General features: G+C 42.3%; 2 protein-coding genes across 2 annotated transcripts; one reads left to right on the forward strand and one right to left on the reverse strand.

Annotated features, from left to right (window-relative positions):
• col1a1b (collagen, type I, alpha 1b) lies at window positions 1–19931 on the forward strand. The gene is made up of 51 exons (XM_077000786.1): window positions 1–220; window positions 1529–1717; window positions 2132–2157; window positions 2360–2398; window positions 3265–3357; window positions 4148–4213; window positions 5119–5163; window positions 5412–5465; window positions 5732–5785; window positions 6019–6072; window positions 6237–6290; window positions 6379–6432; window positions 6577–6621; window positions 6766–6819; window positions 7360–7404; window positions 7661–7714; window positions 8244–8342; window positions 9071–9115; window positions 9222–9320; window positions 9589–9642; window positions 9749–9856; window positions 10536–10589; window positions 10930–11028; window positions 11112–11165; window positions 11362–11460; window positions 11610–11663; window positions 11776–11829; window positions 11943–11996; window positions 12228–12281; window positions 12452–12496; window positions 12768–12866; window positions 12992–13099; window positions 13407–13514; window positions 13645–13698; window positions 14123–14176; window positions 14294–14401; window positions 14705–14758; window positions 14930–14983; window positions 15139–15300; window positions 15493–15600; window positions 15792–15899; window positions 16118–16171; window positions 16357–16464; window positions 16683–16736; window positions 16898–17005; window positions 17202–17255; window positions 17470–17577; window positions 17657–17933; window positions 18265–18455; window positions 18671–18913; window positions 19172–19931. Exons 1-51 carry the CDS (start codon window positions 139–141, stop codon window positions 19316–19318), a joined length of 4341 nt encoding a protein of 1446 aa, XP_076856901.1. The 5' UTR covers window positions 1–138; the 3' UTR covers window positions 19319–19931.
• On the reverse strand, window positions 19496–27864 carry sgca (sarcoglycan, alpha). Its single transcript, XM_077000787.1, has 10 exons — window positions 27732–27864; window positions 27142–27270; window positions 26305–26459; window positions 26101–26170; window positions 25546–25744; window positions 25136–25298; window positions 22670–22878; window positions 22508–22534; window positions 21987–22172; window positions 19496–21412 (listed from the first exon to the last, which is right to left on the reverse strand). Exons 1-10 carry the CDS (start codon window positions 27766–27768, stop codon window positions 21382–21384), a joined length of 1206 nt encoding a protein of 401 aa, XP_076856902.1. The 5' UTR covers window positions 27769–27864; the 3' UTR covers window positions 19496–21381.
• Window positions 27865–27896: the final 32 nt, after the last annotated feature.

The following is a 27896-nucleotide window of genomic DNA, read 5'->3' on the forward strand; positions in this document are numbered from 1 at the left end:
TTTGTTTAGGCAGTAGGGAGTATCTGCTAGGGTCTGGATTGGAGTTGCACAGGCCGGACCCTACGTGTATGATTGGCGTCTGAGGAACTAAACAGGCTTCTCCTTGCCTCAAAGAGTCTACATGTCTAATATTTAGACATGTTCAGCTTTGTGGATATTCGCTTAGGGCTGCTGCTTGCAGCAGCAGTCCTCGTGGTGAGAGGACAAGGTGAAGATGACAGTGAGTATCGTTTTATCAAGTGCTTTTGAAAAGATGCTTAACAAAGGAACCGAGACAGACCAATGGGGGAAAGCGCTTCTGATTTTTTCCAACTGTACTTGAAAAACTTCTATGCTTGTTTCGAACCAGCCGATTCTATAAATTCGGATTTCCTTTGGAAGAGGAAAAATAATACATTTTTCTTTCCAATGGTTAAACATTTTCTTGACTGGCGCGGACATGTACTTTCTCCTCTGCACAAAAGCTGCTGAGCGCGCGTGCCTTTACATGTTCGGAGCATCTCCAGCTCGCGCGCTGTTCGATGTCCTAGAGCGAGAGAAATTCTCGCGACAGCAAAACTAGGGATGCGCTATGAGTTACATGACTCGGGAAAGGGAGAATCTCCACAACTAGCATCATCTACTTTAAAAATAGCAAAGAAATTAAATACTTTCACTAATAAAAAAAGGATAAACGCTGGACTGCAGACTTTAAAGGAAACAGAAGGTATCTGGCTCAAGAACGCCTCGACAGATTTAGCTTGGAAAGTGCTAGTGAAGGGAAATAGCAACTCAAATTCATTTTTTCTTTTTTTAGTACTTAAAATGCCTAATTTTGGTCTGATACATTGAAACAAAATATTTTTCTTTGTCATTGATAAAGTCCAGACACCAATTAGACGATTAGTATGGGCGTGAATTTAGTTTTGATTTTATGAACCAATGGTGCCGCCTCGTGGTGGAACACTATACTACAAGAACCTCAAATATTTTCTGTGGGATGTGGATTCCACAAGAGCCAACCCTGCGTAACGCCCATTTTCTTTCAGAGATTTCGCCTTATTTAGTCCAGATAATAATGAAATATAATGGTTTTTCCTAATGTACAATACATGCGTCAAATAACTAAAGACAATGTAACATATTAGCTAATTTCTATAGATTCTTATATTGAACTTGCTTGACATGGACGGTTGACTAATTACAGACATGCAGACAAAAGTAGTCTACTAGTCTGCACTAGTAGTCTGCAAAGGTGGCCTTTTGATAACTGCAAGAGATCTGTAGACTTTTATTAAGAAGCCACTTACAGTGATTAAGTCCATGAGTTGTCCTCTGATGGTTCAAATAATTTCATGTAGGCAATTAATTCCTGCCCATGTACAGACGCCATACAAGCCACAGTTTCTTCAATGGTCTGTTCCAGGTTATGGAAAAGTTTGACATGAACCGCCAAATCTGCGCATATAGAAATTTAAAGAGCCTTTGAAGAATCAACATGAAACGTTCCGCTCGTTTTCTTCATGGTCCTAACTGTTTCACTTTGCAGGCTTATTCAGCAGCTGTACGTTAGAAGGCCAGTCGTACAATGACAAGGATGTATGGAAACCTGAGCCGTGCCGGATTTGCGTCTGCGACAGCGGAACTGTTATGTGCGACGAGGTCATCTGCGAAGACATTGATGAGTGCCCCAATGCAGAAATTCCCGACGGAGAATGCTGCCCTATCTGCCCCGACGGTATAGCGCCCACATTAACGTTCATACCTGCTCCTCACTCTCTGCGCTCGGGATAGTTTTATGTCGCCCTCTAGCTGACTTTGTCACCTGGCCTGGGAAATATTAAATGAAGTGGGTCGTCTCTTCCACTGGCTGGAGAGATTTCACAACTGGAGGGCGCTGTCGTGCTGCGCATCTATTGGAATGGCGCTTTCCTTTCAGCAGAAAGGATTCTCCACTGGATTAAGTTTCAGTTTTGGATTGTCAGTAGTTTTGTCTCAGAGGGTGTTTTCTCTGTTTCTCTGATATCTTTAAGCAGTCACATCATGATTAAAGAAAGTACATGTGCTATTTAAACAAAACATTTGCACAGAGCACACTGGCTTCATTACAGACAAGCACAGCTCAAAATTTCATTTTCTTTTGGTTTCATAGAGTCAGAGGGACCTTACCAACCTACGGTTAGTAAAAAAATCTCCTTTACATGACACATAGTTTAATGTCATTCCATGCATTGTTATTCAATGCATTGAAGTAACAAAGTTAATTATGTGTAAACTCATATTTCAACCACATCACATTATTGAAATCCAAATATATTTTCTTCATTAATACGTAAAACCAAGTTCTGGAGACAACTGAAATGTGCATTTATATTTGTAGGATGGAGACCAGGGTGACCCTGGACCCAAAGGAGAGCCAGTGAGTGAAGCTGTTTTAAAGCTCTTGTCTTTAGTGACACTTCACACATCCTGGAGCATTACATTTGTTTCCGAACTGCTGCAGCTCCGCTGAGCCACTCAGTAACATCCAGGCTTCTTTGGAGCCGATTGCAGGTGTACAGAAATGGCTTTATTTTATCGAGCATGTTTGTTTCTATGATTACGTGTCTGATCAAATTTGGAAGTCTGGATAAAATCAACTCTCAAAGACTATTGTGAAATGTCTGACAGTACACAAAGAGGTTCCAAAAAGTGTTTGTTTTATACAGTGAGGATATATATTGGTTTGTCTTTTAGTCCAATTGATGCAAAATATTCTGAGAATGTCAAATGGTGAAATCCACACTACATTATCCTGTGATTAGAGCATCGCATGGTTAAAATGAAATATATTCCTGCTTTGATGTTAATGTTGAAGCTATACGCTATATTATACTTTAAAAACAGCTCGTTGCTCTAATGCTGGAATAGTAGCCATTTCTGTAACCTGCTGACCTTATGACCCTAATCATCTTTGACCCCTTGTATATACTACATGGAAAATCTGAAAAATATTCACTATTATTATTTAAAAATAGCAACTTTCATAACTTTCTTGCACTTCCTGTATTTTCCATGGCAGTTATTAAAATTTTAGTTTGAAAGCATATGATGCAAATTATGTTCAGTATTACAATGTTCTATACCAACAACAGAGATTACTTGCAAAAAGACCAACCTGTGTAAAGATTAAACTGATTTTCATTTAGCCTCTGTCATCCGCTTAATTGTGTACATGTGTGACATTTCTCTTGCATTGGATCAAATGTGTTGGTCATTCATGTTCATCTGGGGTTGGTTTGACAGGGTCCCGAAGGGCCTCCCGGTAACGATGGCTTTCCCGGAGAGCCTGGACTTCCTGGACCTCCTGGACCTCCTGGGCCCCCTGGCCTTGGTGGAGTAAGTAAAACAAGTCACAGCCACACACTGGATTGAGTGACAGACAAACCAGGGCAAATAAGCCACTGAAATGAGGTTTGTGTCCTCATCCAATGTAATCCAGAAACATTCTAGTATCCCATCTAAATAAGGGAACATGACATCCCTAATGCAAAATGTTTGATGTGCATGTTGAACTAGTCCTGGATACTACCTGAATGTTATTTTCAGATAAACATAAACAAAAATACTTTTATTCAAATTCAGGCTAGAAGTATAATAATATAGGTCACTGTACAAAATGACATTTTAACACGTGAATTCTGGGGCTTTGCTTTTGACACTAGGATCCTGAGTGTTTATTGTGTCAGGAGGACTGTTTGGGTTAATGGAGTTCATAGCACTTTTGTAAGAGACCTCCAGAATTCCCAGGACATTTGAGAATTTCACTATCCCCATGATTATGTGGGTATAGCACATAATTGTTATTGTTATCTAGCACATTTCATGCTCAAGGCATTTGAATGAGACAAATATCCCTATCAAATCAGCAGCAGTTAGGTGTAGTGTCCCTCGTGTGTCTTGTAGAGTCTCACCACTCTAAAGCCACAGCACTGTGGGCACCGTGAGATTAGTGAAGAGGAGGAGTCCAATCTCTGCAGCACCCAGAACAATCTCTGTACTTTCTTTAGGCAAACATGAATCACATATTGTGTCTTTGTCTTGAATCATGTGTGAATCGGTGCAATAGAATAGCTGGAGCTCATACGATTGAGGGTCTGACTCATTTTGACACTGTTGGTTTCTGCAGAACTACCTGCCCCAGATCTCCTACGGCAGCGAGAAGTCCAGCGGCCCATCCGTCCCCGGACCCCCTGTATGACAACTTCCTCAAAACATCCCAAATCTTTATTTTTGTCCATCTCCTCTCCTCTCTTCTCCTCTTGTCTCCTCCCCTCTCCTCCTCTCCTCCTCTCTTCTCCTCTTGTCTCCTCCCCTCTCCTCCTCTCCTCCTCTCTTCTCCTCTTGTCTCCTCCCCTCTCCTCCTCTCCTCCTTTCTTCTCCTATCCTCACACAACACATCAGCAGACTATTTTCAGAAAACAGCAAAATGCAAGTGATGAACAACCTCAAACTGATACATGGTCACACCAGGGGCAGCCGTGGTCTAGTGGTAGGGGAGCTGATCTTGTGATCGGAGGGTTGTAGGCTTCATTCCCAGCTAGGCCATGACTCGAGTGTCTCCTGGGTGCTGGGCCAGGGCTGCTCACCGCTCTGGGCATGTGTGTACCACAGCCCCCTAGTGATCACTAGTGTGTGTGTGTGTGTGTGTGTGTGTGTGTGTGTGTGTGTGTGTGTGTGTGTGTGTGTGTCTGTGTGTGTCTGTGTCTGTGTGTGTGTCTGTGTGCCTGTGTGTCTGTGTACCACAGCCCCCTATTGATCACTAGTATGTGTGTGTGTGTGTGTGTGTGTCTGTGTACCACAACCCCCTATTGATCACTAGTGTGTGTGTGTGTTATCACTGCACAGATGAGTAAATGTGCTAGACAAATTCTGATTAGGGTGAAAATCACAATTGGTAAATTGGCAACTTAACCAGACATGCCTGTATAAGGTGTTAATAGGTACCTGTTTTCTGTGATATTCTGTAAATGAGTTCTTATTTCTAAACCACAGACTATAGTATAATGTTGTGCTAGAACACGTCTACCTTGTTCTCATAATGTCTCTGAATAATGAATGAATCACAATAATGGCGTTTCCTCTGTGTGTGTCTGATAGGGCCCCATGGGTCCCCGTGGCCCCCCTGGATCTGCAGGATCCCCTGTAAGTTTTCATATTGTCTTTAAGATGTTCTTCCAGCAGGATAAAGATCCTTGAACTTGTTTACTTTCTTAAATGTTGTTCTGCTGGTTTTGCATATTGGCAGCATGATGAACTCTAATGTAAAAACACTATTCATTATTTTTGTAAACTCATTTTGAACCGAAAAGTGCTACAGGTGTAAATGAGTGAATGGTTGTTGTGATGGCGAGCACAGTGTTCATGACGCTGTTCTTGTGTCCTTCTCTCAGGGCCCTCAGGGCTTTACGGGCCCCGCTGGGGAACCTGGGGAGCCCGGCGCTCCTGTGAGTCCTCACACATTGTAGCTACACTAAATCTCTATATAACATTCACATACTCACATATTCATTCAAATTCATGTATTCACATTTTGATTTGTATGAACAAATACACATATAGATGCTTTCTCTCTCTCACACACACCTTTTCATACATTCACACATTCCCCCCCCCCCCCCCCCCCCCACACACACACACACACACACACACACACATTACCACACATACCTTATCTCCCCGCTCATACTTGCTCTGGTTCTGTCATCTGCAGGGTCCCATGGGTCCTCGTGGCCCCTCAGGTCCTCCTGGAAAGAACGGAGATGATGTGAGTCCTCTTGCCTCTCATATGATTCAGTGCGTCAGATCTGGGCCTAACAGTTACCACTGCGCCGTAATTTGATGGAACAAATATATCCAGACTAAAAAGGTCTTATTACATCTGTGGCTCGGCATGTTATATAGTTTTGTTTTGAATAATTTGTGGTGCACAAGTGCCAGAACAGATTTGGTTAACTCTCTCTCTCTCTCTCTCTCTCTCTCCCTCTCTCTCTCTCGTAGGGTGAAGCTGGGAAAGCTGGTCGCCCTGGTGAGCGTGGATCTGCTGGCCCTCAGGTCTGTGGCTCTGCTTACACACAACTTCACTTCACATTAATGTCATTCCACATCAGGCAAAGGTAACGGAGACGTTGCTTAAATTCAGTGTGTGTCACAGTGTGTATTTGAATACTGCATGGGACAAACCCCTCCTGCTAATGGGAATCTCGTTTCTCCTGCAGGGAGCCCGCGGATTCCCTGGAACCCCAGGACTGCCAGGCATCAAGGGACACAGAGTGAGTTTGACAGCTTATGATGTCATGACCCTCTTCTGCTTGACCCATGACCTCTCAGTAACCTCTCACCCTTCTGTTGATCCTTTAGGGTTTCCCTGGTCTAGATGGATCTAAAGGAGACGCTGGCCCTGCTGGACCTAAGGTAAGACTCGCTGTCTCATTTAGATTTTAAATGTAAATTAAACTCAGTATTGAGCTAAATTTGAATGGCTTTAATAAATTGGTTGAATCTGTGTGCATGAATACAGGCTTGAATGAAACTGACTTGTCTGTTGTGTCTGTGCAGGGAGAATCTGGATCCCCTGGTGAGAACGGTGCTGCTGGTCTCATGGTGAGTCTCTCCATTCGGCATCATTAAGCCCCACAGTGAGCTTAGTGCTGATTCCACCAATGCTCCACCATATAAACCAAAGAGCCTCCACCATATAAACAACAGCTGGTATGGATTCTCCAAGTTTCTCACTTTATCTTTCAGGGACCTCGCGGTCTGCCTGGTGAGAGAGGCCGTCCTGGACCTCCTGGCCCTGCTGTAAGTGCTCTTTTCCATGCTGAGGTCTCTCCAGAGACACCTTCTCAAGACCATCTAGACACCTAAAGGCCTAAGCATCACTGACAAATCAAAGAATATTCTGCCTCTCCTCCCTTTACTCAACTGACCAATGAGCAGTAAACTTCACCATCCAATCAACAAGCCTCGCTAAGGAGTGTTTGTACTCTTAACACTGTATATAAAGAGTCATTCCTAACATGTTCAGATCTGTACAGTGATCATATTCAAAGGAAATAACACCATGTACCTGTTTCTCAGGCCCATTTTAAACATCAATCCTCAATTAATGTATTACTCTCTCATTACTGAGATTGTTAAATATTCCTTTAACAATTGATTGATCTCCCATTACTTAAATTTATAAAAATAATTTTCAAGTCAAGATACAGAATTCAAAGTTGCATTATTGTACATGTAAAAAAAATATTGATGTGGACCTGATTCAGGGTGATGTTTCAAAATTGTCATTTTTGAAAATATGCTGTTTTGTTCTTTTTTGGACCTTCTTGTTTGCTGTAGGGTGCTCGTGGTAACGATGGCAACTCTGGCCCTGCTGGACCTCCTGTAAGTAGCACCTAAAGATAAGATGCACTTCACATCACAATTGGTTCTTTTTAATAATTACAACAGGATCATCAGATAAACATGGTATTGATTCAAACATTTGACACCATTCACATGGACTAATATTTGCAGCTTTTTTGGCTGGACCATGTTGGTTTGAATTCCCACTGTATATGGTCAGACATGGTTTAGATTAGTATGCTGGCAGCACTGAGTCAATTGGTTTAATTCTTTCACATGTGTTCATCAACATTAGGGACCTACTGGGTCGTCTGGACCACCTGGATTCCCTGGTGGTGCTGGAATTAAGGTAGGTCTCCAAGCACACACACACTCACACTCTCACATACACACACACACACACACACACACAGAGACTTACACACAGCACCTGTCATGGTCTAAATGTTGTGTTTTCAATGTCTAAATTCAATTACCGGTTCTAAGGCAGTATTGACAGACAATGTTTATCATACATTGTTTTGAAAGTTGAATAGTTGCACAAGTTGTGGTATTGAATTGAACAAGAGAGAGATGTATTATTGTCTGTCACTTCACACATTACATCTGGGAAATTTGGTTGTTTGCCGTGGTAGCATTATACAGGTACAATTTCATGTTAAGCTATTTAAAACAATCACAAGAATTTATTGTTTTATTTTGTACAAGTTTAGCTTTCAGTTAGAATTTTGTCTAACTGTTACATTGTCATTATGGATTGATCTACACATAATGCTCAATGCTTTATTGGTCTTCTTATTAGTTTATACTACACTACCTATGCAAAGGGACGCTTACCTCTCTATGACCCTGACAGCTGTCCTCTTGCCCTGCTGTAGGGTGAGACTGGCCCTGCTGGAGGGCGTGGTTCAGAGGGACCTCAGGGAGCCCGTGGAGAGCCTGGTAACCCTGGGCCTGCAGGATCTGCCGGACCTTCTGTGAGTCTGTCAATACTGATCCATATGGCACTGCAATTTATTTGATGTTTGCTTGTGTGGATTTCTTATGATATAGTTTTTACATGTAGGGGAGGGAGTTTTCTTAAATACACCTGTAGCCATGGGAATATAAGACAGAAATAAACCTACTGATAGAACGCAAGTTCAGGTTGTGAGCCATCAACTGAAACTTCAGTAGTGTACCTAACTCCAGGATGATCCAGCCAATAGGGTAGTAGAGCCAACAGAGAAAACAGTAATTAGTATTCTAACCAAATGTTTAAATATAATTCCAAACATTGTGGTTAATAACTCACCATTGGCCAGGTTTTACAGGTGTTCATGAAACAAATACAACCATTTGAACTTACCCACACGCCCGAAAAGGGCTCAGTCTACCCGTTCACTGCCAGCACTCTGGGAAAAGGGCTTAATCTATCCATCCACAGCTACACTTCTGCTTATTCAGTCACATGGTTTTACTCACTGGCAGTTAACTAATATATTTGATATAGCATTTTAAACCGAGATAAATTACTTTTGATATGAAACCAAAAACCTTTTTTTGTGAAAAGATATGCCCTTCACCCACATGAATCTTTAACAGGAAGAGGAAAATAGAGAATGCTAAAATGTTGGCTCATATGATAAAAAGAATGTGTATGGTTGGCCAGATATAGGCAGTGGTCGTATTCTCTCTGTGCTCACCTCTCTAACTTCATTTGCAGGGTCCACCTGGTGCTGATGGCCAGCCTGGTGGCAAGGGATCTCCTGTACGTACGCTATTCTATAGCCATCCGAGCCTTATTACACACACACACCAGTACAATGCAGATCAGCACCTTGAATATTCACTGCCAGTTCCCTGTTCATGCATAGGGTGCTGCTGGAATCGCTGGAGCTCCTGGATTCCCAGGTGCCCGTGGACCCCCCGGACCCACTGGACCTGGCGGTACCCCCGGACCCAAGGGCAACAGCGTATGTATGCTGCTGCCTGTGCCTACACACAACAACACTAGTCCCATTGATTGGGCAGCTCAACATGACCTGCTGTTGGTCTGAACTGCAATGAGACAAGCTCAACCAATGCAAAATGATTTAATTGATTTAAATTAAACCATTTAATTGATTTAATTGTTGTTTAAATTATTATTGAGTGGTTTGTCAGTGGTGGAGGCAGTAAATGAGTTCTAATTGTTAAGACAGTACAATTAATTCTTTCTGCTTGTTGCTTTGCTGTTTCCAGGGTGATACTGGTGCCCAAGGACCCAAAGGAGAGCCCGGTCCCAAGGGAGAGCCTGTAAGGATGCCTATCACTTGGCCTGTACACATACATTGATACTAAATAGATCCGATCAGTTTAAGGATTCTCTCTCCTCTCGGTTCCACCTCTTCCTCTCATATAGGGAGCAGCTGGACCTCAGGGTCTTGCTGGACCTTCTGGTGAGGAGGGTAAGAGAGGCGCTCGTGGAGAGCCTGGCGGTGCTGGACCTGTTGGACCCCCTGGAGCTCGTGTATGTCTTACACATCTTTCATATCTCCAGCCCTGACTCTGCCTTTACACCCACTGTCCACCCCAAACAAACTCCTTCAAGCTCCTGCTGTTCTTAGGAAACACTGTTGTAGACTTTAGAATTGCTTTAGAAGACCAGGATAGTGTCAGAATCACACCAGGCACATACAGTAGCTTGCAGTCTCTTGTACAAAAATAACCACATCTAGATCTGCCATGTGCACCAATGCAAACATCTGTGTGTATTTTCGAATTATCATTATGGCCAGAGTTCTTCCATTTGTATAAATTAGCATTAGATATGATGATGATTACGGTTATGATTAAAAAATGGAAATGGGGCTGAATATAATACTTGAATTTGGGTAATAAAAATACATCCAATTAAAATTTCTCCCAGTGGTACAATTGACCTGTTTTATGAATGAAACATCAGTTTAAATTAATTAATTTTTTTAATGAATTAAAAATCTTCTATATAAGGCATTGGTCCCAATTATATTATCCCCAAGGCTCGGAACACAGTCCACAAAAAGATACTTTTTTTTAGATCTGATATTTTTCCAGATGTTTTTGTATGCCAAAGTAATGTAAATGTATATAAAACCTTGGGCAATGGATATGTAGATGTAGAATTATCTTCATGCATTTTAATAATTTCTGTCCATCTTCCTATGCAGGGTGCCCCCGGCAACCGTGGTTTCCCTGGCACTGATGGTGCTTCAGGCCCCAAGGCAAGTCAATCAATTCCCTCATTATATCAGTCATGAATCAAAAATTGTGAAATCACCATTCCAGTTTTCCATGATATATGAATATATGTGCTGAGTTTATACACAGGACCCTGTATGCCCGAATATATATTATTAAATGAAGATGATAATTCAGAATTTACTAAAATGGAGAACAGGCTGTCTGGTGTCTGTATCTGTCTCCCTCACATTGTAATGAACAGCTTTACCAGATAGCCTGTCATATAGCGCTGTCCATGGTGCTGGAAAAGAGTTGCTAGATTGATTTATGCAGCTCTAGAGATGTTAGGACAGGCTTTTATTGTTCATGTTTAAATTGTAGGGTGCACCTGGTGAGCGTGGTTCCAATGGACCTGCTGGAGCTCAGGGAGCCACTGGAGAGTCTGGTCGTCCTGGAGAACCTGGACTTCCCGGTTCCAAGGTAAGATACAGGTGATGTTTCTCTTTATATATTTCTTTTTTGCTTTTTTTGAGCCTTACCTATTCTTATGGATGTCTCTTTAGGGTATGACTGGTGCCCCTGGTTCCCCTGGACCTGAGGGAAAAACTGGACCTTCTGTAAGTAAAATTAAAACTTGAATGACAATACAATAATATATGAGTACATTAGTACACTGAAGAACAATACATGCGTCACAATATTCTATTTGCTGAAGATGACAGGATGCAAATGTATTCACACATTATCAATTTAATAATTTTGTGTGATCACTTGCAAGGAAATCCATGTTCACATGTCCACGCTCTTTCACAGGGTGCACCTGGTCAAGATGGAGCTTCTGGGCCCCCTGGCCCTGCTGGATCTCGTGGTTCTCCTGGAGTGATGGGATTCCCCGGACCTAAGGGAACTGATGTAAGGATCACCAATCACCTACCTGTCCTTTGAAGCAATCGATTTCATTTGTAACCTGGTTGCTCACTGAAGCCTATTGTGTGTAAAGCATTTACAGGATCAACACCACTCCTCTCTGTTTCATTCATTACTCATCTCCTCTGTCATAGGGCGAAGCTGGAAAGCCCGGTGAGAGAGGTGTTGCTGGACCTCCTGGCTCTGTCGTATGTGTCACATTCTTTCTCCTGTCCTACTACTGACTCATTCTGCATGTAGGGTATTATTTAAGGTCTGCATGTTCTTCAGTGATATATAAGTGCTCTTGTGTCTTTAAAGGGTGCCCCTGGTAAAGATGGTGATGTTGGCGCTCCTGGTGCTCCTGGACCTGCTGTAAGTTAGGACTGTCCTTGTTGTCCTTGAGGATGAAACATAGTAGACGTGACAGTATTATACAATACGTTATAAGTCTTTGTTCTGATGGCTTCTTATGGTTTGTGTACCAGGGACCTGCTGGAGAGAAGGGAGAGCAGGGACTTGGAGGCCCTCCTGGATTCCAAGTAAGTATTCACCTTCACACCCTAATCTCTTTACTGCTGCCTTTATCAGAACACTGTAGCTCTAGCCCTTGCATCACAATATACTATCTGCTGATATTTGATGTATTCACACATTATCAAGTTAATAATTTTGTGTGATCATTTGCAAGGAGATTCATGTTCACATGCTCCACATGGATATCAATGAGTCTGGAGCCCTCTGTCACTGTCATGCCTTCATTTCTTCTACAGGGCCTGCCTGGAGCTCAGGGTGCTACTGGTGAGGCTGGGAAGCCCGGTGAGCAGGTGGGTACTGCCATTTTAACACTTACACCAGTACATGAAATACAACATTCACCATTGGGCTCTTCCTCGTGAAGGCTGGCTGATGTTTTTGGGGTATTTAGCTCTTTTCAACAGAGGGGACGATATTATATTACCATACGTCATAAGGCTATTTCTACTTTTCTGAATAGGGTCTGCCTGGTGAGGTTGGTGGTCATGGACCTTCTGGACCCAGAGTGAGTATCTTTCTGATCAAACTCTTTGAAACTTTGTTTGTGTTCCACCTGTATGACCAATTACATATTTGAAGCCAGATGCTTCAATCCTACTTAAAACCAGATCACTCAGAAGACCCTGTGCACTCTGCTCTCTTGTCAACACCTTATAACACCTTCTAAAAAAGTCTTGCTTCTTCCTTACCTCTCCATAATTAAGATGACTGAACCAAGTCACAGTAAGGCGTTCTACACCACTGTACGTAACCAAAACCTCAATGTTTACCCCTAGGGCGACAGAGGTCTCCCTGGTGAGCGTGGTTCCCCAGGTCCTGCTGGTCCCATTGGCCCTCGTGGTTCCGCTGGACCTGCTGGAAATGATGGTGCCAGGGTGAGTTCCCCATAACCGTACTGTCACATGGGCTCATCAAAGATGGTATAAATGTGTGGCACTACCTGGATAAATATTTGTGTGTGTGTGTGTGTGTGTGTGCGTGTGTGTGTGTGTGTGTTCAGGGGGAGCCGGGAGCAGCTGGTGCTGCTGGTCCTGTGGGTGCTCCTGGAATGCAAGGAATGCCTGGAGAGCGTGGAGCCGGTGGCATGCCAGGCGCAAGAGGAGAGAGAGTAAGAGAGTCCCAACCACCCGTCCACCTGTCCATACCGCACTCAAACCAAACAATCCAGCATCTGAGACAGCACCCTTTCAGATGCTCAGGGGACTTATGTTATGAAAAAATAAAGCCTAATTAGCCTTGAGACAAACAAGATTTTCAAGGCGATAACATGAAGAATCTATCCCAGTTAACTCATAGTAGTGCTTATTCCCTTTGGTTAAAAGGCAGACTAATGTACTATACAAGAGTTGGGATAATATGCACATGTAGATGGTTCATGCACATGTAGATGGACTAGTGTTGGCTCTCCTCAATAGGGTGATGGTGGACCTAAAGGCCCTGATGGAGCTCCCGGTAAGGATGGCCTCCGTGGTCTGACTGGCCCTATTGGACCTCCTGGACCTTCTGGTGCTCCTGGTGACAAGGTTGGGAAAGCAACATTGTTTTGTGATAGAAAACCATATGCACTTTTTATGTCAGTAATGACATGTTGTAGATGTTGTATTTTACTTTTCTTATGCTGTGCCCACACTTCCTCTTTCCCTAATGCTTTAGGGAGAACCTGGTGCTGTTGGACCTGCAGGAATTACTGGAGCTCGTGGTGCCCCTGTGAGTGACTCAACCACTGACTAATTGCAAAGCCACTGACTGACCATAAAATGCACCACGTCAAAAATATGACTCACATGAAGCGTGTTTCATTCCTTCATTCAACTTCAGCATATTACAAACACCACACTGACAACAATGTTGCAAGGAGGAGAGCTCAATGAAACCACAGCTCATATGTCATAGCACAAGTAACATGGCAGAAATCATTCAACAATAAAAAAATCCATTGGGTAAACTTGAATAAAACTTCAAAGCATATATATACGTATTATGTATATAAATAGAATGTTATCTTGAGTGAAACTAATACATGATTATGTGATTCACAGTTAGCTGGGAAATATACAATTAGCTGTCATTATTTTGCTGACCTGTATTTTACCATTGACTTGGTATGACCATGAAATCTTGAACCCCCCAGGGCGAACGTGGTGAGGTTGGTCCTCCTGGTCCTGCTGGATTTGCTGGTCCTCCTGTGAGTGCTGCAATCTCTATACCTCAATCTACAATCATTAGAACTTCAAACTATTTCAAGTAAAGTAAAGTAAGTGTGCTATGAGTACTTATACTGAATAGTTGATGTCTGATCTAGGGTGCAGCTGGTCAGCCTGGATCTAAGGGCGAGACTGGAGACACTGGACCCAAAGGTGACGCTGGAGCTCCTGGACCTGGTGGACCTGTTGGTGCTGCTGGACCTCAGGTACTGAAATTGCAGCTCTTCTAGGACTCCTTCAGGTTCTAAAACAGGTCTAGACAGAAACCTTTAACCAAAGCAGAGGAATCATTTTGCTGTCAGACAGTAGAATCTTTAAGGCATATGTATGCACATCATTTGTTATAAATTCATTTGCATTCACATATTAAAAAATTATGTTTATTTTTGTAATGCATTTGGCTTTGTTCATTTGCTATGTATCTATCTACTATAGATACTATAGATAGCAAATGGACAAAAAAATTGACATAAAAGTAATGCACACAAACTTTTCTTTGCTTAATCAAGGGCCCTGCTGGTGCTACAGGACCTAAGGGAGCTCGTGGTGGTGCTGGACCTCCTGTAAGACCTTTAACCCCTGGTTATATCTATTACATGGTTTTAAAACATTATAAAACTAAACGAAAGACTTACTAAACCGGTGTGCTTTACTTCATTAACCATTTTTACATATTTTATAGTGTCCTAACAAAGCAGCCATCGTGACCAGTGTGTATTCTTTTTATCCTATAGGGTGCTGCTGGTTTCCCTGGTGCTGCTGGTAGAGTTGGACCTCCTGGTCCTGCTGTAAGTTGTTTCATCATCATCATCATCATCAACATCATCATCTATTCATGAACAATTTCTTTCACCAGTGTAGATGTAATTTTAGTTCATTGCAGTAAGACATGAATTACTAATTTCACAATATGCATGCAATAATATTTTACTTCACTTTTTAGGGTGCTTCTGGACCTCCTGGTCCCACTGGTCCTGCTGGCAAAGAGGGACAAAGGGGTGCTCGTGGTGAGAAGGGAGCACCTGGTCGCCCTGGAGAGGTCGGTGGTGCCGGGCCCCCAGGACCTGCTGGAGAGAGGGGTTCAACTGGCTCTGATGGACCTCCTGTAAGTAGCTCTTCCATCATAAATGCTATAATACATCATTCTTATTTTGAAACTCTTCTTCACTCTTTGTATGGCTCAACAGAGTAACATACAGTAATATCTTTCTATCATTATATCTATCTGATAAGATAGATGAGATTGATGTATTGATAATGTATCAAGAGGTAATATAAACTGTTCTCTTCTCTGTAGGGTCCTGCTGGTCTGTCTGGACCTCCTGGCATGATTGGAGTTAACGGTATTGTGGGTCTGCCTGGACAGAGAGGAGAAAGAGGTTTCCCAGGTCTCGGAGGGCCATCTGTGAGTCTGCACAATCCACAGTTCATCCACTATCAGTCAGGACTTCACTTCACACTATTCTCCTGGCTTCTTTTTCATGAGTGAAGAAACAATTCTATCTCCTACAGCTGTCTGTTGTAAATATCTGTTGTAAATAGTGTTTTGCTTGTTTGTTTACTTTTAGTGATGCCTGTTGTCTTTGTTGTTCTCAGGGTGAGCCAGGAAAGCAAGGACCCGCCGGTCTCGTTGGCGAGCGTGGACCTCCAGGCCCCATGGGTCCCCCTGGTCTGAGTGGAGCTCCTGGTGAAGCTGGTCGTGAGGTGAGGAGACCAGTATCATCGCTATTTTCCTCAAGATACACATAACATTAACAAAATATATTCTTGATTTGCAAATTGACATATGTTAAGTTTTTTTTAATACTTAAAAAATAAAACTACATTAGAAAAAGTACATTTCATAATGTACAGTTTGGAAAGAATCACTGTAATAAACCTCATGCTGTAGCTGATTGATCTCTGCCTGTGTCTTGCTGCAGGGTAACACAGGTCATGATGGAGCCCCTGGTCGTGATGGTGCTCCTGGTCCTAAGGTAATCTATACTCTCATCACTTTTTAGCCTGTGATTGCATTAATGCAGTACAACATATGCACACAAACTCTATTTGAAAGGTAACTGATGCTTCAGTTGTTAGATCTACATGAAACATCATTAAAAGAATGCTTCAAAGTCCCAGTTCTTCTCTAAAGACATTCTGTGGTCTTAATTTTACATAGGGAGATCGGGGTGAGGGTGGTCATCCTGGTGCTCCTGGAGCCCCTGGACCTCCTGGACCTCCTGGTCCCATGGGCCCATCTGGCAAGACTGGAGATCGTGGAGAGGCTGTAAGAAACTAAAGCTTTTTTTCAGTTTTTGCATTATTATATCTGGCTTTTTAATTAGGAGGGATATTCAGGGTCTACATTCATAGGGGATTTGCAGTGGTTAATTTAGAAATGTGTTAACATATAATTGGCGTTTTTTTATATCACGTGGTATGTTACTATTAGTTGTGTGTTGCTTACTCCTGTCCTTAACCTGCTTTCTCTGAATCTCTGTCTAGGGTCCCGCTGGTTCTGCTGGCCCTGCCGGTCCTGCTGGGGCACGTGGTGGCCTTGTACGTGTCAGACTTCCTTCTCCTTGAATCAAGAAATTAGACATGTAGGCAAGCATCATGCTTGAACACCTGTGTGTGTGTGTGTGTGTGTGTGTGTGTGTGTGTGTGTGTGTGTGTGTGTGTGTGTGTGTGTGTGTGTGTGTGTGTGTGTGCATGTACAGGGTCCTGCTGGTCCTCGTGGAGACAAGGGTGAGGCTGGAGAGACTGGAGATAGAGGTATGAAGGGACACCGTGGCTTCTCTGGAATGGCTGGACTTCCTGGACCTCCTGTGAGTGAACACATGTTTAAGCTTGAGGGAGAGACCAGAGTACACTCAAGTTAATAAGTTAATAAAACCTCGCAGACCATAATGTGTTGTAGGTCTAATCTCATGACAGTTCTGCAGTTCAATATTAGTATGTATCATCTGAGTTGTTCTTTGGGGCTGAGCTCAGACATAAGATGTGTTTTTTTTATACCTGTAGGGCTCCCCTGGTGAGCAAGGACCTGCTGGAACCTCTGGCCCTGCTGGACCTCGTGTAAGTAACGTACAGCTTTGATAGGAGTTCTGTGTTATGATTTAGTAAGGGGAGAACCTCCAAAAGCACCTAATGAATGTTTAAAACTAATAGAGTATAAGTTCAGTTATATTACCTATTGCAAAGTACACTACAGTAGCTGACTGGTCAGTAAGTTCCCACCATAGATATTTTTCAGTTAGTTAATGGATAGTGGTTCTGGCTCTGGTTGTAGGGACCCTCTGGCTCCAATGGTTCTCCTGGTAAGGAAGGCATGAACGGTATGCCTGGACCAGTGGGACCTCCTGGACCTCGTGGTCGCACTGGAGAGATGGGACCTGCAGTAAGTGTCATAAACATATTATAATCCACTTCTTGGTCCTGTCTGTCCAAATCCTCATTGTGTCAGCACTTTCTCCCAGGGTGCCCCTGGTATTCCTGGACCTCCAGGACCTCCTGGACCTCCTGGCATCGGCGAGCCCTTCCCCATCATGCCCCAGCAAGAGAAAGCTGCTGATCCACTGCGCGGAGGCTACAGGGCTGATGACGCTAGTGTGCGTGACCGTGATGTTGAGGTGGACTCCACCCTTAAGACCCTCAGTCAGAAGATAGAGAACATCCGTAGCCCAGAGGGAACCCAGAAGAACCCAGCCCGCATGTGCCGTGACCTTGTAATGTGCCACCCCGAGTGGAAGAGTGGTAAGTCCTACATGGCTGTCTGGTATTCCAGGTTATGAGCAGTAGGTGAAGTCATTGCAGGGCAAGTAACTCACAGGACCTTTTGTGTGCAAGGCCTTTGTGAGTTAATATGGGGATTATTTGCCATGATGTTATTTGCATAATCGATCATTAACATATTCAGTTCATTGTAGCATTGTGGCATGCAGCATTTACAAACTAAAAACTAGCTTTTAATTGATTGATATAGCTTAAATATTAATAAAAACCAATAGTACATCAATAATCTTACCACAATCATTTGAAACATGCTCGTCTCAGTCTTTGTCTCCTTTCCTGTTCAACCCTGAAGGTTCCTACTGGGTGGACCCCAACCAGGGCTCTCCTCTGGATGCCATCAAGGTCTTCTGCAACATGGAGTCTGGAGAGACCTGCGTATACCCATCTCGTGGCAGTATTCCTCTGAAGAACTGGTACCTTAGCAAGAACGTCCGTGAGAAGAAGCATGTCTGGTTCGGAGAGTCCATGACTGAGGGCTTCCAGGTAGGCACTTAAGAAGGTTTTTGCAAATTGCCATTTTGTGTTAAATGCAGTTAGAATTTAGGATGTGGTCTTAAATCAAGCACTTAAAAAGGATCAAAGCATGGGGAGAAATCATGGGGAGATCTGGAATCATAACTGATTAGTCATAGTATACTAGCATACTGAAAATAAGTATAGATATTAAAATTGATTTATGTTATCAATGCTGTCCATAGTTCCAGTATGGTGGTGATGCCACTGATCCAGAGGACGTCAACATCCAGATGACATTCATGCGCCTGATGTCCAACAAAGCCTCTCAGAACATCACTTACCACTGCAAGAACAGCATCGCCTACATGGACCAGGCCTCTGGCAACCTGAAGAAGGCTCTGCTCCTGCAGGGCTCCAACGACGTGGAGATCCGAGCTGAGGGCAACAGCCGATCCACCTACACGGTCAGCGAGGATGGCTGCACGGTGAGTTCCACTACGCTCAACTGTCCCCACATATCCCAGCCATTCATAAAGCCGTATTAGACACTTTGGCTTGGTCTTTTATTTTTTCTGTTGGAACCTATTTTGGCATATCTGTCTTTTCCATTATCACTTACCCTTTGTTGATTGTGGAGTTATTATAAGAAATATTACTTTGCTGTGTATTCAGTTGAATTCTTTGTATGATGTGGACACTGTATTAACTGGTGACTGTCCCTTTTTTGCCACCTGTCTCCTCAGTCACACACTGGCACTTGGGACAAGACAGTCATCAACTATCAGACAACGAAAACATCTCGTCTTCCCATCATTGACATCGCTCCTATGGACATTGGTGCTCCTGATCAGGAATTCGGCATAGAAGTTGGCCCAGTCTGCTTCTTGTAAAAAGAGAAATCTGGACATTAAAAATGTGTTTGTTTTCTAGGAGTCATCTTCAAATCCTTTTTTATTCATTAAAAAAACTCTAAATTCGGCTGCAATCAGTCCACATGCTTACACTTACATCCTTGAGGACGGTGCTCGGTATGATTTTGAGAGACATTCTGCTTTTTTGAGGAGAAAAAACTTTGAGGACCACTATCCCAACCAGCATCAACATCTTGGACACTTAGCGAGAATGTTTTGAGTCAGCTGGCAACAAGAAAATAATATACGCCTGTAAAGTATAAAATCCCCCACGAGGTCAAAAAAGAGAAAATACAAAAGGTAATGAAAATACTGGTGACTTTTTTACCATTTAATCACTGCAGAAGGACAATGAAAAACCACACAAGTGCTATTGTACCATTTTCTGGTGTCGAATAAATCTGAGAAATGATAGTCAAGTGTCTTGTTCTTCTAGCAAAAAAGGAAAAAAACATCTACACCCCTCCACTGGTTAACACAGGCTTCAGAGTCAAGAGCAAAACGTGTAATGGCTACCTCAGGACAACAGCACGTTACCTATGGGTTTGGGATGGATACTTTGGCAGGTTATCACCACCCCTCGAGTATTAACTGAAACACAAATAAGAGTTGTGAAAAGGTGCTACATTCCTCTTCAGGTCCCACCTGTGCTGTATGTCTTTGACAAAGAAAACAGAGATCGCCTCTGGGTCATTTGTTACTGTCACTTGTGCTTTTTTTGGTGCTAACTGTCAACACAATGTCTTGTTGTCAATGTGATGCAATTGTTCTCTCATTAAAGTGTCAGCTGATAAGGGTAAAAAGCTGAATATGATGGTTATTGTACATTTGCACTTATTCTGATGTGAGTTAAGTAGGTGGACAGATTGCCAGTTCCTTTTCCAACCTGGAGAAGTCTTTATTTCTGTCTACACAATGACCCCTGACAATCAATTAACTCCTTTCTGACAAAATGCAATGCACACCTCCTTTCATTTTCTGTTTGGATTTTTTGTTTTTCATTTTTGTTTGATTTGTTTTAGTGAAAGGTTTTTTTTTTTAATGAAATGAGGCGGCACAAAAGGACAACCACAAACAGACACTTTAATGGTTCCAACAAGAGGATCTGTACTTATTTTGTACATGTATAATATTTCGAGATGTTTTTAATTATTTTGAATGCTGAAATAAAGCATGTTCTAAGTGGTCACCGGAATGTTCAGAACATTATCTTCTTGTCATGACATCAGTGCCATGACCTCATTGCCTTTCTCTAAACGTAAATTAAACAAGCCATATTGCTTTCACTCAAGCATCTTAATTTCTATTTTATTCATCAATTGCTGTGATATGTGTAGATATGGACATGTAAGAAGGGACAGGGGACTTGTCGACAGGTTTTCAAAGTAATCTGAATGTAAGAACTATAAGAAATGCTTCCACTATTCATGCTACTTGATGGTGAAAACTGTATTTGTAATTATTCTCAGTATACTAAGCATATATTTAAAACCTCAAACCAGAAGCACTACAGTAAGCTAAATATTCACAAAAATGTGCAATAGGTAAAACTACTGTATTTATTGTTAGCAAACTCAAAGTTTATTCTAAGCTGTTTGTGATACTGTTTTAATATTTCCCAACTTGGATTTCAAAGACAAACAATACACATTATTAGGATTGTGATACAGAGACATCATGTGGACACACTTTGCATTACAGGGTGGCTAGACCAAACCCAACTCCTAAAGTCAGTCAGTTGGTGCGTTCCCACTAGAGAGACTACAGTCACGTCTCGCTTTTATCTTTGTTTAAGTTACTTTGCTTAAAAAACTGCAATGTATATCAAATTTTAAACAGTAGGATTCCCCATCCAAAACACGTCCCTCGTGCACTTCAAACCACACTGTATGAGGCACTGTACATCATATTAATCCATAACGTCATTAGCAATGCAAATACAGAGCAGGATGTGAAATACTGATTAGAAAACAAACAACCAAACAAAAGAATAATAGTGAGGTTTGGAAGTGTAGTATTTCTTGGACATATGAGGACAGGAATTACCTGGGCAGTGTATCCACATTGGGTTCCCTGCAAAGACAAAGACGTGTTAAGTTCAACAGAAGACCCAGGAAAACCAAACTTGTGTTTTCTTTCCAGCAAGGTTAATCTTGGTTAATCTTACTTTTTTGGGCACTCATCATACATTTACAAAAGCGTCTCCTATCTTTCCACATGTCCATCAAGTCCAGAAGGGGCCAATGCGCATGGGCGGAGCCACCGTGTCATTTTTGACTCGTAGACTCTCGCAACAGTTGCGACGCGTATATAGACCAAGCTTAAATCTTGACTGAGACTCAATACAGATGTGACAGCTACTGGATGATGCGTGACCTTTTCATCTGCTATGTGAAAATTTCACCAAATACCTTTATTTTTTATTTTATGTGTCTTTCAAAATGAAGAGACGTTTGGGGTAATCGTTGTAACTGTTGTAACTGTTGTAACTGCATAAGTTCCCACTAGGTTTAGCCTCCTACTCAGAAATCTGTAATCACACCCCTGCAAAACACCCATTCTCAAATGAGGCAATGCCACACGTTGCTAGGTTATGGCGGCACTGACATGTGCCCAATGGCACACCGGCGGGACTGTGCTGACTCACTGCTGGGCCATGATGAGGGGGATGTGGACACTGTCGGAGGGGTAGTCGGGGGGCGCTCTCTCGCCCGTGCGGGCGTTGAACATGGGCAGAGTGGAGAGGGGCTGTGGAAAACTGCCTCGGCCCTGTGCCATGCTGCGCAACTCGTTGCTATTCCCGTGGATGGTGTGGTGGTGGTACAGCTGGAGCCTAGGGGATGGAGGAATGGAGGGATGAGAGAGGAAGAGAAAAGGTGAGCAGGAAGGGCAAAAGAAAGGGACTGACAGGGGTGACAGAGAGGTACAGGGACAGAGGTACTGAACTAACTACAATATATAGAATTGATTATTTAATACTGTATATATTAAATATTAAATATGTACTGGTAACTGTACATGCTGATCTATTACTCTCAACAAGTCTATTATCCCTCAACAAGTCTCTTGACTGCTATTCAAACAGATATTTGAGATTCTCTATTGCCACAGAGTGAAGAAATGTGAATGACAGAAAAGAGAACTGATGTGGTTGTGATCTATACGTACTCAGGAGTCATGGCATCTCGTTTCTGACTGCAAAAATAAAGACAACAAGAAGTAAGTCTACATATTCACAGTGCCACCCGGCAGCTATTCCCTTCTGTCACACCACTAGTCCCCATAACAATTAAAATGATTTTAATTAAAATGAGAACAAAGATCACTTACACTCCTTCTCTCCTGCAGCACATCACATAAGCCAGAATGAGGCAGAGGATAATGGCAAAAACCAAGGGGATGATGATGGTGACGATGTAGTCTGGGATGTAGTTTTTCCCAGGAGGGGAAACTGGGGGATCAAATTCCCCACCCATTTCCAAGATGCCTGAACCCACAGTTGGCACTGGAGCAGGTGGCACAGGCCTGGATATATCAATCTGGAGGAAGACGGAGAAATACATTTGGGAAAGAAATATAATTTAAAATTTCATTTCCACCAAAAATGCTACAGTGCCTAATAATGAATGCAAGCTAGTGATAAAGGATGACTTAATAATAATGTATACTATTATATTAAGTCGGCTAAAGAACAAATAGAAGACACTCATGGACAACAGTGGAGAACAGAGGCTTAATGCAATTCAATGCAACTACTCTAGCAACCCCAGTGTGAGAAGGTATATGCAGAGGATGTGGGAACTATGGATGCTTTGATACCCAACATCAAGAATAACACCCAAACAACTCAGTGTTCCAACATCCGCAAGTGGCACCTGTTATCACAACTTGAAATTGACAAGGTACAACACCATATGCTACAACAAAGGGGAGCCAGGACGATAGGTCAGAGGGGGGATATTTTCCTTACACCAACCCCTATTGTGAACCAAGACCCAATAAAGCTCGCCATGAGAGCTGCTGATCTGAGAATAATAATAATGGCTCAATTGGCCCTACGACTAACAGGTTGTAGAGCCAAATGCAATCATAGCAGATTACCAAGACCAAGATCAAGACCAAGACTGCTAGAAGATGTGAATGCAGCTCTACAAACCATCTCTACTATAACCATTACAGAAACCCCCAGTTCATATATGCCACAACAACAGTGATCCTTGAGATGCTCGGCTATAAAATCAGCAAGTAGGCTAAGGACACGTATCCTCCATGGAAAAGGAGTCCAGAGACACATGTCCTCCATGGAGAAGGAGTCCAGAGACACATGTCCTCCATGGAGGAGTCCAGAAACATGTATCCTCCATGGTGAAGGGGTCCAGAAAAATGTATCCTCCATGCAGAAGGGGTCCAGAGAGACGTATCCAGAAACACATGGAGAAGGAGGCTAGAGATCAAGATAAGGGCAACACAGAGAGAATTTGGCCAGCGATTGAACCTAAAAACAGACCACAGGAACCTTGCTGAACAAAATCCAGTAACCACCACCCTATCAGATGTCCAATGAAAGGGTCTCAAGTATGAAGAACTGGACAGCCCCAGGCCCTAACATGGTCCACACCTACTGGCTGAAGAAACTAACTCAATGACCGCATAGCAGCACATCCAGCTGCTAACAGATTGCACTCACCATGATTGAATGGCCATCTAAAGGATGAGTAGGCACAGCGATTAATACATGAGTGGAACCCAGAAAGGCGTTGGCAAGAACACCAGAGGAGGCAAGCACCAGGCTATAGTACCAGACAGACCAAACCATGCTCCATCTGGACTGACTACAGGAAAGCCTATGATTCAATATATCACACATGGATACTGGAATTCTTAAAGTTGTATAATATCAAGAGGACTCTCAGGACATTCACTGAGGAGCCTCAATGAGGCTGTGAAAGACAACCCTTGAGGTGAACTTCAAGCCAATAACACAAGTCACCATGACCTGTCCCTACTACTGTTCCGCATAGGCCTGAACACCCTCAATGAGAGCATCACCAAAAGTGACTAAGGATGCAACAGCTACAAAATGGGGATACCATCAGCCACCTCCTCTACATGGATGACATCAAGCTGTGTGCAGAAGTGAACGAGACATCGATTCACTGATCTATCTCACTTGAATATACAACAGTGATATCCAAATATCATGCAGACTAGATAATTGTGCTCAGATGGTTGCAAGAAGAGGCAAGGTGGCCAGAAGTGAGGGGATTGAGCTCCCAGAAGGCCACATAGCAGATGTTGAGGGCAGCTACAAGTGCCTTGATATCCCACAGATGAATGGAAATCATGAAGAGGTCCCCAGGAAAGCAGCCACAACCAAATACCTCTAGATATCCAGTCCTGGTATGATCCAGGCTATCAATAGCTATGCACTGCCAGAGCATCAGATACCCAGCTGTTATAATAACCTGGCCGATGGAAGAGATAACAGGCATTGACATCAAGACAAGAAAATTCAGGACTACTGAGCATCAGAGCCGGAGTCCAGGAAAAGTTAACCGAGGTCCAGGAATACACCAGGAAGATGGACCAAAGTAACAAGATGCTTAGGGAGTACCTCAGATAGCAGAAACCTGAGGAGGAGAGGAATGAAGAGAGAGAGAGGGAGAGAGAGAGAGAGAGAGAGAGAGAGAGAGAGAGAGATTGAAGATGCCTTTACAGCATCTTCTTTGAGCAAGTGTCAGCTGTGATTCACAGAGATGTTTTGAGAAGTTCTGTCCTCGCCAGACATTTTCTCACCAGCGTGGACCTGCACCACGTCACACAGTTGACTGGGTTGTTGCAGACACTGCAGTCTCCAATGATCTTCCCACCAGCCTTACACTCCCGCTGGTGCTCCATCGTCTGCAGCCTCAGCAGACACTTTGAGTAGGGCTCTTCTGATCCCAGCTTCACATACACACTGCACACACACACACGCACGCACGCACGCACGCACGCACGCACGCACGCACACACCAATATTAAAACACAATGCAAAATCAATGTATATTCGATACATACATTAATAAAACACATAAAACACAATACATACATTTACAAAAAATTCAAAATTAATGTGGTTGATACATAGTTTGCTGATGTAAAGTTTATGTTTTCCCCATGATTAACATAGGATTTTAGCAGAAAAACTAATTTATATGACTCACCCCTCATTATGACCAGCCAAGGGCAGAGGAACACGGCCACCGCGGTCCAAGGCAGAGGTGATGTTGACAAAGTGCAGGTTGTCTGTGTTCCAGATAAGCTTTACGTCCTGCTTTATCTCCTCCTGAACATCAGCGGGCAGTACCTTCTCAATGTCCCTCTTTTCAATAAAAAATTCAGCTTGGTAAGGAATTGATTTGACTGTGAACAAAGAAATATTGTATAGTTACAGCTTTTACACCTCATTTGTACATTTTCTATCCTGACCTCTTAAGTACATTGTGCAGCTGGTTTATCAGTTTTAAAATCAAACTGGACAGTATGTTTAATTTTTTACCCAACACAAGATACTACCTAATCCCAGTGAATAAGCATTTTTCACTGAAGCACATTCTCTTTGTCCTGCCTTTTGATTGCATTTAAAGAATATTCTATCATCATTAGCAGTTGGCTGGGAATGACCAGTGCTTAATGGGATCTCATTCCTAAAAGCTTGCGGCATTGCCCAACTCAATATTTTTCAGTCCAGTCTTCCATTGATAGTGTAGATCTCATACCTACAGGTCCCACGTTAATAACCAGCCGTTCTTTGAAAGTCTCGTAGCTTCGTTTATTTGTCACAAAGATCTGATGGGGTGAAAAAAAAACAAACAAGCATTACATTCACAACCCAACATAGCACAGTGTGCTTCAGCCAGGGTGCTCAGATGGCTAGCAGTGTCATGGTGCTTGTCTGAGGTCCTGACTAATCAGTCCTGTACCTCTATGATGTTCTTGCCCAAGTTTTCCTGCAGAGGAGTGCCGTAGAGAAAGCCGTCGTCATACGGGTGCCGCTGTGTGAACCGTAGCCAGCGAGGCAGGTCTGGGAACTGCTGTTTGTTGCACTTGAAGACCATTGGGTCATTATATACCTTGCCTGCTCACCCATGTATGGAACAAAGAGACATCATAGGAGAATGTTTTACAAGAGTGTCGTTTATGATAGTGTTGTTTATGATAGTGTCGTTTATGATGGTATTCGATTCTGCTTTAGGAAGGCCTGTCTTAGAGAGCATTACTAACAGGGGTATGAGAATGAGACAACAACAGGGGCTAGATTGCCAAAATCTCATCAGAAAAATTCAGAGGTTTAATTTAAGACCATTAAACGAAATTTATAACTGCAATTGACAACACTGTAGTCTATCTGAAATTATTTAACAAAGAAATTAATAACCTGCCAAGCATCTATGTTCTATATGAATTCTATTGACGTATTCTGGAAAAAAAAACTTTATATATAACTCAACGGGTTTTAGAAAAAAACAACTACATTTCTATATTTAAGACATTTTAAGACATCTTTGTGAAATCTAAGACATTCTAAAACATCTTTATGACAAATCTAAGATATTCTAAGACATTCAGAACCAAGTTCCAGTGCATAGCCTACTCTGGTTGGTATTCTTCAGAAGTATACTTATTACATAAAGCCACTTGGATCTGACATTCTAAAAGTTAAAAAGTTGTTTTAATATGTATATAATATATAATATAGTAGGCATATTCAAAAATTTATTTACTTTAGTTCTGTCATTAAAATGTAGAATTAATCTTACCATAGTGTTTGAGAAAAGGCTCAAATTCACTCTGAAACACTTCTCTCTTTAGCTCATGAACAAACAGCTGGCCTACAGAAGCGTATTTGATAATGTCTGCCTGGGCCACCAGCAAACTGCCCACACACACTGTGCACAGAGAAACAACTTCAAATACACAGCGTATACTTTTGTTGCATCAAATATTCATACGCACTCATATGAAAATGTGATTATCATTACAGTACAAATGACATGCAAAAACCTCACATGTATATATTTATTCTTCACATATTTTTACTTTGATACACTAGTTTGGTTAACATTTTTCATCACACTTTTCATCACACACAGTAAAATCAGACTATATATATATATATATATATATATATATATATATATATATATATATATATATATATATATATATATATATATATATATGCTGTCTGTTGGTGTCATACAGTAGCTATATTCATAAAAGGCAAATGGTAAATGTGGTAAATCAAAACCCCATGTCTAAAACACATGACCAGGTTATATCAAAGCTTCTCATCAAAAGTTAGCAAAACTAGCAAAACAGTAAAAAAAAAAAAAGTGCAAATACTCGCCTGTGAGTGCTAACGCCCAGTAGTCCCTGCCTGCCATCTTGTTTTGAACTTTGATTGACAAGACCAGTTGGGATGGACATAACGGTACTCATTCTAGTTAGAGGCTATTTTTGCCTGACATGTGAAGACTGTGTCAAATGTGTGTGTGTGTGTGTGTGTGTGTGT

The sequence above is a fragment of the Brachyhypopomus gauderio genome, chromosome 3, assembly GCF_052324685.1.
Source record: "Brachyhypopomus gauderio isolate BG-103 chromosome 3, BGAUD_0.2, whole genome shotgun sequence".
NCBI lineage: Eukaryota > Metazoa > Chordata > Actinopteri > Gymnotiformes > Hypopomidae > Brachyhypopomus > Brachyhypopomus gauderio.

Bases quoted from the DNA above. Each gene is read 5' to 3' on its own strand.
- col1a1b (XM_077000786.1), top strand. From the start codon at position 139: ATGTTCAGCTTTGTGGATATTCGCTTAGGGCTGCTGCTTGCAGCAGCA. The intron at 221-1,528 runs GTGAGTATCGTT...TTCACTTTGCAG, and splicing joins AGGACAAGGTGAAGATGACA to GCTTATTCAGCAGCTGTACG. The intron at 15,601-15,791 runs GTGAGTCTGCAC...TGTTGTTCTCAG, and splicing joins CAGGTCTCGGAGGGCCATCT to GGTGAGCCAGGAAAGCAAGG.
- sgca (XM_077000787.1), bottom strand. From the start codon at position 27,768: ATGGCAGGCAGGGACTACTGGGCGTTAGCACTCACAG. The intron at 26,460-27,141 runs GTAAGATTAATT...ATGGGTGAGCAG, and splicing joins GCCTTTTCTCAAACACTATG to GCAAGGTATATAATGACCCA. The intron at 21,413-21,986 runs GTGAGTCAGCAC...TTGTCTTTGCAG, and splicing joins CCCCTCATCATGGCCCAGCA to GGAACCCAATGTGGATACAC.